We start from the raw sequence: 10,494 nt of genomic DNA, 5'->3' as shown, positions 1-10,494 counted from the left end.
CAGCACAGCCGCTGGGTCCGCAGGGGCTCGCGAGGGAACCGCTCTGGCGCCGCCGCCCCAGCCCAGTGCGGACGACGGGGACTGGGAGGCGGAAGGAGGACACGCTCGCTCGCTCGCTCGCTCCCACCCGCACCCGGGCTCCCAGAACCGGCGCGGCGCCCAGCGGGGAGGAGCCGCTGCGGGCACGCCCCGCCTCTGGTCCGGCACAACGACGCCAGCGACCCCGCCGGCCGGTCGCCGCCCCCCTCGCCGGCCGAGACCCACTCCCGGCCCTCCCCGAGCGGCATGGAGCGGCCCCGCTCCTGACGGCCGCGCCGCCGCCCCGGCCTCCGCCGCCGCCGCCCCGGCCCCCGCCCCGCCGCGCGGCTCCTCCCGCCCGCCCGCCCCCGCTCGCATGTCCGCGCCGCCCTAGCCGAGGATGCTGAGGATGAAGCTCCCGCTGAAGCCGACGCACCCCGCCGAGCCGCCGCCCGACGCGGAGGAGCCCGACGCGGACGCGCGGCCGGGCGCGAAGGCACCGCCACGCCGCCGCCGCGACTGCCGCCCGCCGCCGCCCTCGGGCCCGCCGCGGGGCCCCCCGCCGCCGCCGCCGCCGCCGCCGTCGCCGCCGCCGCCGCCGCCGCCCCTGGGGCTCGGGCCGCCTGTTGCTGGCGGGCCGGCGGCGGGGGCGGCGGGCATGCCGGGCGGCGGCGGCGGAGCCGCGGCGGCGCTGCGCGAGCAGGAGCGGGTGTACGAGTGGTTCGGGCTGGTGCTGGGCTCGGCGCAGCGCCTGGAGTTCATGTGCGGGCTGCTGGACCTGTGCAACCCGCTGGAGCTGCGCTTCCTCGGCTCGTGCCTGGAGGACCTGGCGCGCAAGGACTACCACTACCTGCGCGACTCGGAGGCCAAGGCCAATGGCCTCTCGGACCCGGGGCCGCTGGCCGACTTCCGAGAGCCCGCCGTGCGCTCGCGCCTCATCGTCTACCTGGCGCTGCTGGGCTCGGAGAACCGGGAGGCCGCCGGCCGCCTGCACCGCCTCCTGCCCCAAGTGGACTCGGTGCTCAAGAGCCTGCGCGCGGCCCGGGGCGAGGGCTCGCGGGGCGGCGCGGACGACGAGCCGGGCGACGCGGAGCCGGACGCCGAAAAAGACGGCTCGGGCCTGGAAGGCGGCGGCCCCGAGCCCGGGGCGGGCGGCGGGCTCGGCTCGCGGGCCCAGGAGGAACTGCTACTGCTGTTCACCATGGCTTCGCTGCACCCGGCTTTCTCCTTCCACCAGCGGGTTACCCTAAGGGAGCACCTGGAGCGGCTCCGTCACGCGCTCCGCGGGGTCGCCGAGGACGCGGAGGTGGAGCCGGGCAACTTTGCGGGCTCCAGGCCCCAGGTAAGGCGCCGCGACGCGGCATCATCCCCCCCCCCCCTCGCCTAGCCCTCGGACGCCCCCTGACCTCGTCCCCGGCCTGGCGCAGGTGCCCCTGAAATTCCCTTGCGTTGGCTCTCAGTCCGAGTCCTCATCTTCGTTTGGTTGGGCCGCTTAACAACCCCCCCACCCCCACCTTCGCCCTCCCCACCCCACCTCATGCTTGCAAAGACACCCGCCATAACGGAATGCTCTAGAATACCCTTCCTGCTGGAGTTGCACGGAGGACCTGGAGCTCCCAGCTCCAGGGCTCTTCTCGCTGCGAGGGGTCTCCGGACATTCTTGGCTTTGGGCATTTCTTGGCACTACCTACAGGCCAAAGGGAAATGTTAGCGAGCCGGTCTGTCAGCCAGCCCGGAGCCTGGCCTCGGCCACTTCGTTCCCTTTCTGGGTCTCAGGTCTTAAAGCTTTGCCTGATCTTGGATGAACTGCTGGAAAAGGTACACAACAGGCCTGCTGTCCTTGTCTTTGGCAGAAAGGAGCCTTTTAAAATGCCAGATGTGTGCCAAACTTAAAACGGGTCGTATGGATCTTTTGGTTTCCATGAAGAGGCATTAATATTCCCCAGAAAGATGTTGATGTGGAGACCTGCGAATTTACCTAAGTACTGATGCAGGTGTCTGGGTCAGAAAGACAGCTCTGGGGTGGCCTGCTCCAGTGCTCCACCTCCAGCTCAACCAGCTGTCTCCAGGAGCCTAGTCCCTAGTACTCGGTTGATCCTTTACTATGGGCATTGATGTCGTTTAACAGTTATTATTTAACCCCTAAAATGTCGTAGATGAGAATCCGGATGAGGCACTTGTCGCAAACGGTAAGGAATTTTTACAGAGCCATGAAAGCAATTATCCAGGCCCAGTAAAATCCTTGAGAATAACAGTTTAATGGAGAGGAGGGGAGTAGGTTTGGGCTAGAGTAAAAACTATGTACATTAAGTACTTACTGGTGTGGATCTTTTGAAAGGTATTGATTTGGATGTCATGCTTTTCAACTTAAATGATCTCCAGAATACATAGTGGGAAAGGGGATTCCCTCCTCCCTGCTTGAAAGTTAATTCAACTTATATATATGCTGTCATTCACTATCCCTGAACTAAAATTTCGCATCGTGTTTCACTAAAGGCGGTGTAGAATCATTACCTGTCGATTTTAAGGTATCTAGGGTTTGAAAGGGACAGAGAAAATCTAGGCTGAGCCCCTCATTTTTACTCTGAGGCTTCTATGAAGTGATAAGCTCATCTTTCAGGATAGATTTTTTTTTTAAATCAAATTCAGATGTAGTAATGCTAGTACCCATCATTTTCTTGTCGATCGTGAAATTTTACCCTCTTCCAGTGCCTATTACTACTACTAGTATGTGTGTGTGTGTAAAAGTGGAAAAAGCCACTCCATCCCTCAGCCTACTCAGTCAAATATATCTGAAAAGATCTGCTGCAAAGCTATTAAATTTCCAGAAGAAAGCACGAGTTCTAGAACAGTGAGTAAATATTTTTAGGCGCTTTCTTGTAACCGTCTATGTATAGTAAAGATAACATTGAATGTGGGTCTGAGGAAAGGGTGGCACTGTGGAACCTCCGATTCCAGTCATACCATTCCAGCCAGGGTACTTCACTGATTTCAGATTTTTTTTTCCTTTTTTAAAATTTTGCTTATAATGTGAGTATTGTAGCACAATTAGACCGAGGGGAGAAGGGGAGCGATTCGTGCTATCCGAGTAAGTAGATTTACCTTGACTGCAGTGTGTGGCCTTCTCTGGCCGGTCAGCGAGGGCTGGGAGGAGAGGTCAAGCAGGTTGGTGACCCTGCCAGAATTTCTGGGCCCACCATTCCTTGTCAGAAAGTGGCCTGTGCTGTGGCCGTCAACGGAGGGGCCCTGAGTCAGGGGTGCACGTACTACCGCAGACGCTGAAGGTGAGCCCTAGACCCTGGGTGTGCTGGGGCTTGTCCAGCAGCCGTGTGGGGTTCTATTTTCCCTCGCTGCTCCAACCCCAGGCCTGTGCTCGTTAGTGACCCCGAGGCCTCCGGCCGTGGCTCGCCCTGGCCCCGGGGGGTCCCAGCGGATCTCCCGAGCCGTCACTCGGGCTGCAGGTGCGCCGGCTGATTTAAAGCTCGTTCTCTGCAGTCCCACCCAGCGGTTGCTCGGCCTCCGCTGCCCAGGCGCACCGGGCCTCCGCGTCCGCGGCGATGCGCCTGGGGCTTGTGCGTCCCTGGCGCGAAGGCGCGGGGCCATCCCGAGGGCCCTGGGGGACCCGGGCACAAAGCACCCCGCACCCTCCCGGCCCTCCGGCGGTGGCGAGGGGTCTGCCCTGGGGGCGTCTCCCCTCCGCCCCGCAAGATGGCGGCTGCGTGCGGCCCACGTGACTGGCGCGGCCCCGCCCCTCCCGGGTGGGGGGCCCTGACGTCGTTACCACGTGGGCCGTGGGCCTGCCGGCTGTGGTCACCTGGGAAAGGAAGTTCACGTGGAGGTAACCTTGTGGCCACTTGTGGGCAGCCTTACAATTGATCAGGAGTCAGGTTTTTCCTTCTTAATAAGTGAATCGCTGGTGCTCCTTTGTATTTGCACCTATACTACATGGACAAAGCAAAACTGATTCCTTGTAATTTTAACTGAAAGTATACTGACCCCGAAAAGTGTTTTTGCTCTCACAAAACTTGTACCAATAGCTGTCTTTAAAATGTCTTACGATAACAACTGATGTTTCAGGTAAAGCTTGGACTTTTATGCCTGTGTTTTATTTTATACCCCCTTGAAGTTTGGTCTAGCACATGGTGTGATGCCATGGTTAAAATGTTAACAGTTGTGACAAGTTCACAAATTACCACCAGAATGGTAATCATGTCACTTTAGTAGTTTTTAAAGATGCGATTTGGGTGACATTATAGTAAATGTTACATTCGATTACATCTTGAATATTAGCATTCCTTTTAGGAGATTTCTGCACATGTCTCATTTCCTCCCTACCCAACAGTAGTGGATAGCCAGTAGCTTCCATAAAATTCAGCAATAGATCAATGGGCAATGGAGAAAGTACTCATTAACAGTGTTCTAGGAAGTGTGTGATTGAAGTAATTCTGTTAGAGCTACAGACCACATGTATAACGTAGCTGAAGACTCATGGTTTTAAGCATGGCATAAATTATATGTTAAGAACAAAACACTGCATGAGTACTTTAAAAAGACCCTAGCATCAATGAGTGCTTCTTCATTGAAAAGGAGCTAAGGTTTTTATGTTTTCGTGATGAAAGGAATGCTTCACTATGCGTAAACGTCGAGATTTAGCCTCCAGCTAGCAATATGAAGGTGTAAAAACAAATACATAGATGCACAGTAGTCAGTGGTTAATATTGTAGTTTTGGCTATTCTCTGGTGATTATATTTTCAGGGTCCTCGCTGAAAAATAGTACTATTTGAATGAAAAATAATGTTATTGGACATGATCCTGTGTCTTATTGTCATTTGAATTCACTCATAAACCATACATGAACTATATCATTTGAATTCAAAATTACTAAATTAATAAAGTGAATAAAATAAACTAGTTGTCCTTGTTCAGGGCCTGAGAAAATTCAAAGGGTTTTTACCATAAATGTTGCTTGCGCAAAGAAAGTGTCAATGTGAGAGCAGCTATAGAAAATGAGAGGGAAATAGTTGCCAGAATTTCTGTCGTATTAAGCACTAAAAGAATGCGTTTTAAAAAAAACTTTTTTTTTTTTTGTTTTTTTGGGGTCCGGTTGTGGGGCCTGAACTCTGGGCCTGGGTGCTGTCCCTCAGCTCTTCAGCTCAAGGCTAGCACTCTACCACTTGAGCCACAGCGCCACTTCCGGCTTTTTTCTTTTTGCTTATGTGGTGCTGAGGAATCGAACCCAGGGCCTCATGCATGCAAGGCAAGCGCTCTACCACTGAGCCACCTTCCCAGCCCTAAAAAAACACTTTTAAAATGATGAATATGTTTTCTGTTTTGAGACAGGTTCTTACAGGCCCAGGCTGGCCTTGTACTTGCCATATTTCTTCTCAGCCACAGGATTATAGGTGTATGCCACCATGTCTGGGTAAAAAGAATAGTTTCAATGCTTGCTCTCATGTAATTTTTTGGACACTGCTAGACATTTAGTAACTTAAATTCAATAGTGTCTTTGAAACTATGGTCCCTGCCTGTGACTTTCTTCAGTTACCAGTTGGAAATGGCTGGGTGCCATCTCACGCCTGTAAATCCTAAAGACCTGAGCATCCTGGGATTCAAGCTAGCCAGGGCGGAAAAGTTTGTGAGGCTTTTTATCTCCAGTTAACTAGCAGAAGTAGAGGTATGGCTCAAGTGGTAGGTAGTCAGCCTTGAGTGAAAAAAGCCAAATGAGAGCCAAAGACCCTGTGAGTCTTGAGTTCAAGCCTCAGTAGCCCGCACATGCACCAAAAGTTATAGGTGATACTTAGGTTTAGATTTCTAGGATTCAGTGTACAGTGGAATGAATAAATCCTGGTACTTGATCTTCAATAAACAACTAAATATCTAATAGCTAAACTAAGCTGTTGTATATCTTCCCTCAGGGGCATTTTTTCTGTAGTGTTTTTTTTTTTTTCAGTTAAGGAGAACTTTGATGGGGAGGGGAGAATCCAGGGCTTTAATTCAAGTCCACCAATACTTGTCAGTGTCTGTCTGTATCTCTATATATATACACATACGGGTCTTTTTTTTGGGGGGGGGGGCGTCCGGTTGTGGGGCCTGAACTCTGGGCCTGGGCGCTGTCCCTCAGCTCTTCAGCTCAAGGCTAGTGCTCTACCACTTGAGCCACAGTGCCACTTCTGGCTTTTTTTCTTTTTGCTTATGTGGTGCTGAGGAATCGAACCCAGGGCCTCATGCATGCAAGGCAAATGCTCTACCACTGAGCCACCTTCTCAGCCCTGATTTGCGGGTGTTTATGACCTGTTTTAATTTTGTTTGTGGGGCAGTATATTGTAAAGGCAGTATATTGTAAAGGCAGTATATTGTAAAGGGAGGGGGCATGAGGGAAAGAGCATGCACATGAGCACCAAGATTAGTAGAGGATTTCTTGGAGTCTTAAAAGTCCATCTCTTTCACTACCTCAGTTTTATTAACCAGGCTATCTATAAAATGGTGAGAGTAACTTTCTTTTGTGGTTATGGTGACAGAATTAACAAGACAGTTGCAAAAATAACTTGTACTATTTGGAATGTTCATTCTTGATGGAGAATAGCACTTGACTTTTTCAAATAGTGTTTTATTTTCAGGAGTAGAATGTTTATTTGGATTTTAAATTTCTGTTTTTCTATTTAAAGTTCACATGGAATATTTTGTGCTTTTTTTGTCATGCCTCTTTAGTAGATTGCATTCAAGAAAGGCTGGTAATTGAAAGGATAGTATTTGAGACGTTTGTTTGGAACAATTATTTTCACAATACTTACATTAAAAAAAGTTGTTGAAATCCAAGAAGAAATTCTGAGTTACAAGTCAGGAAAATACATATTCTTCTTTTTTTGGGGGGGAGGGGGAGGTCCGGTCGTGGGGCCTGAACTCTGGGCCTGGGCACTGTCCCTCAGCTCTTTAGCTCGAGGCTAGTGCTCTACCACTTGAGCCACAGCGCCATTTCCAGCTTTTTTCTTTTTGCTTATGTGGTGCTGAGGAATCGAACCCAGGGCCTCATGCATACAAGACAAGCGCTCTATCACTGAGCCACCTTCCCAGCCCCAAATACACATTCTTTAGGTCAGACATGAAGACTCAAACCACTAATCCTAGTTAGGAGTTAGGATCTTCTTGAGCTAATTGGGAAGATTGTAGGTCCAGGCCCACCAAAGCAAAAAGTTATTAAGACCCTGCCTCAACCAATATTTAAGACAGATGTGGTGATTCACCTCTGAATCAAAACTAGGTAAAAAAAAAAAAATCTATGTCTTGAGGTTGCGCCTAAGCAAAAATGTGAGACCTTACCTGAAAAGTATCTAAACAAAAAAACACTGGGAGAGGAGCTCAGATAGTAAAGTGGTTCCTGAGTTCAAACCACAGTACTGTACCACCAAAAATAGAAAACATAATTTTACCACTGCTGTATTTGGGGATGGGAATAGAGAAAGTACCTACTTGAATTTGGATTATCATTCCCATGAAGCTATAATCTTTATCAAATTTATGTAGGAAACTAAAGCTATTTTGTGGTGCATTCCTATAATCTCAGCACTCAGTAGGCTGAAAACAGTAAGATTACAAGTTTGAGGTCAAACTGGGCTAAAAGTGAGAGCCTACCTGAAAAATAAGCTACCAAGACCCTGTCTTAAAAAGTAAAACTACATTTCAGTTCTGTTAAGTTATATAGTTAATTGGTTCAGAGCAGACTGACATCCAGTTTATTTTTGTTATTAAGTAGTTATATAAAGGGGTTACAATTCCATATGGAATTTATTTTTATGGAGCATTTTCCTATCTTTTTATATATGCCATTAAATTGGCTAAATTTTTAACATCTTACACTATTTTCCTTGAGATACATTAGGCTTTTTAAAATATAAAGACAAAGTTTACCAAGTGCCCATGACTCACACCTGTATTAGGAGGCTGAGATTGGAGGATCTCAGTTCAGAGCCAGCTGCACTGGAAAGTTTGTGAGACTCTTATCTCCAATTAACTACCAAAAATATGCTTGCACATGTGTGGGTACACCCCTCCACCACCCAAACACACACAAGATTTGTACTGCTCTGAAAGCATATTGGGTTTTTATGTCACCAGCACTGTTTTCATTATGGATGACAGTATATAAAGTGCCTCTTTTACACAATGAATTCTTTCCTCACAATAACCTTGTTTATTCAAAGACAACTCCTCCGCCCCCCCCCCTCCCCCCATCTATAAACAGTCCTGGGAGAAGGGAAGTGCCGCATGGAGTGTTTATGTCATAGGTGGTGGGCCCTGGGCAGCTCTTTTCCTTCTGTTCCTGTGCTACAAGAAATACGTGACCTTTAATTCCCTTCCCCATATCTTGGCTCCTTAGAAGTGTTTGATGCTCATTCTGAGCTCAGATTTAAGTATCGAAAAGGTCACATCCCACACTTGAGTATAACCAGTCTATAGGGTAGGATATCTTCCTCATCTATTTCTATAACTGTTGTGAAGTTCAATATGATAATGTATATAAAAGTGGAATAGCAAGGTCTGGGAAGGTGGCTCAATGGTGGAGTGCTTTCCTTGCTTGCATGAGTCCCTGGGTTCTATTCCTCAGCACCACATAAGCAGAAAAAGCCAGAAGTAGTGCTGTGGCTCAAGTGGTAGAGCATTAGCCTTGAGCTGAAGAGCTGAGGGAGGGACAGCACCCAGGCCCAGAGTTTAGGCCCCACAGCTGACCTCCCACCCCTTCCCCCCCAAAAAAAGAGAACAGCAATATAGACAGTTGAGATAATGAGTTGGATTACAAAGGTCTTGTAAATTTCTTGAAGGAGTAAGTTGTCAACAGGTTTTATGGTCATAAGCAAAAATATTGTGTATGTTTGCCTGTGACATATATCTCCTGAAGGTCAGATTTCACTCAAGACTTAATCTGTATAAAGGGAACTCCAGACTCACCCAGTTCTCCCACTGGTACTTATTATATATAAGCCTTGTATTCTGGCTGTCCAGTTTTCATCCCTACTGCCACCGTTCTTTTTCAGGACTCTATGCCTAAACACTTGAATGATATTCTCCTTGCTGATTTCCTTGCTTTTAGACTAGCTTCTATCTTTTGGATATGCTACCAGGTACATCTTCCTAAATAAATATTTAATTGTAACTACATTTTCTTTCAGTGACTGGGTAGGTCTTTAATTTCCAACTCCCGTTCTGGTACTCTTCACAGACCTCGCCTTCCATCCTAGGCTGGGCTTGAATGGAACACCCACCTCTGTGTGGCGTTTGTTAGAACTGTTTCTATGGCAATCTTAGGATTCTTTGCTAACTCTGAGTTCTTCTAGAGCATATATTTGGTTGGGGTTTTGGTACTTCTGTAATTCTTAGTGTTATTTTAAAATATAAAATTGACCTTTCCTACTAGGCTTTGAAATTCCCCAAAGGCTAGGCATCAGTGTCTCATTTTTTTTTTTTTTGTCAGCGTTGCATATATCCTGAGTGCTCAGTCATAATTTCTTCTGCTTATGCTTTTTAAGTATAGCTCAGAAATACTAATATGACAAATTACATTAAGACGAATCACATCAGACAGTGATTTTTGGTCTTATGTTGAAGTATATTTACCCAGGTACTTTATAACAATATGTATTGCTACATATGTAGCCACAGTTTTTTTGTTTTGTTTTTGTGTGTGTTTTTTTTTTTTGCTAGTCCTGGGGCTTGAACTCAGGGCCTGGGGACTGTCCCTGAGCTTCTTTTACTCAAGGCTAGCTAGCACTCTTCCACTTGAGCCACAGCATCACTTTGGCTTTTTTTGTTTATGTGGTACTGAGGAATTGAACCCAGTGCTTCATGCATGCTAGGCAAGCACTCTACCACTAAGCCACATTCCCAGTCCCAGTTGTTTTTTTTTTAAATAAGAGGAATTGTAAAGATTTGACATGAATCTTTAGTTGGTGAATACTGAATAGTTGTGCTTATGAAATACTTGTCAAGTTGGTATTAGCATTCTGTGTGTGGAGTAAATATATTGTCACTGTATCTGTCAGTGATGTTTTGATAAGATGGAGAAGCATGAGTTACAGAGTATTTTCTTCTTGTCTGAGTAGTTTACTACATGGAACCTCTTCTAGTGTTTATTTTCCAGTTTTGGGTCAACTGGCTGACATATGGTGGTGGGGAGTGATACTTGGTATGCTTAGAAAGCCAAAACTTACCTTTTCTCATTGAGATGAGCTGTCTGTAAAGTAACTCATGTTTATGCTTCTTGTTAAGACTGTCTCAGCTGGGATAGTTTCCATAGAGTAATAGATTCTTGTTCTACTGGTCCTAGAGAGGATAGTGTGGTCTCATGCCAGGGTGAAGCTATAGTGTTTGGAATTACTTCATTTTTACTTATTTATTTATTTTTAATTTTTTTTTTTTTTTGGGTCTGGTCGTGGGGCCTGAACTCTGGGCCTGAGCGCTGTCCCTCAGCTCTTCAGCTCAAG

The 10,494-nt window shown here is 48.0% G+C and overlaps 1 protein-coding gene across 4 annotated transcripts in view; it reads left to right on the top strand.

The window, feature by feature from the left end:
- The first annotated feature begins 418 nt into the window (after positions 1-418).
- Zcchc2 (zinc finger CCHC-type containing 2) overlaps positions 419-10,494 on the top strand; it is a 49,499-nt gene continuing 39,423 nt past the window's right edge. For all 4 annotated transcript variants that reach the window (XM_042668544.1, XM_042668542.1, XM_042668543.1 and 1 more), the window contains exon 1: positions 419-1,360. In XM_042668544.1, the coding sequence (XP_042524478.1) occupies positions 419-1,360 (942 nt within the window). The remainder of the gene's footprint in view (positions 1,361-10,494) is intronic.

This window comes from Dipodomys spectabilis, unplaced genomic scaffold, assembly GCF_019054845.1.
Source record: "Dipodomys spectabilis isolate Male_0828 unplaced genomic scaffold, ASM1905484v1 ptg000455l, whole genome shotgun sequence".
Lineage (NCBI taxonomy): Eukaryota > Metazoa > Chordata > Mammalia > Rodentia > Heteromyidae > Dipodomys > Dipodomys spectabilis.
Note: the sequence above shows the minus strand (reverse complement) of the source record. Positions and strands in the feature narration are given on the sequence as shown.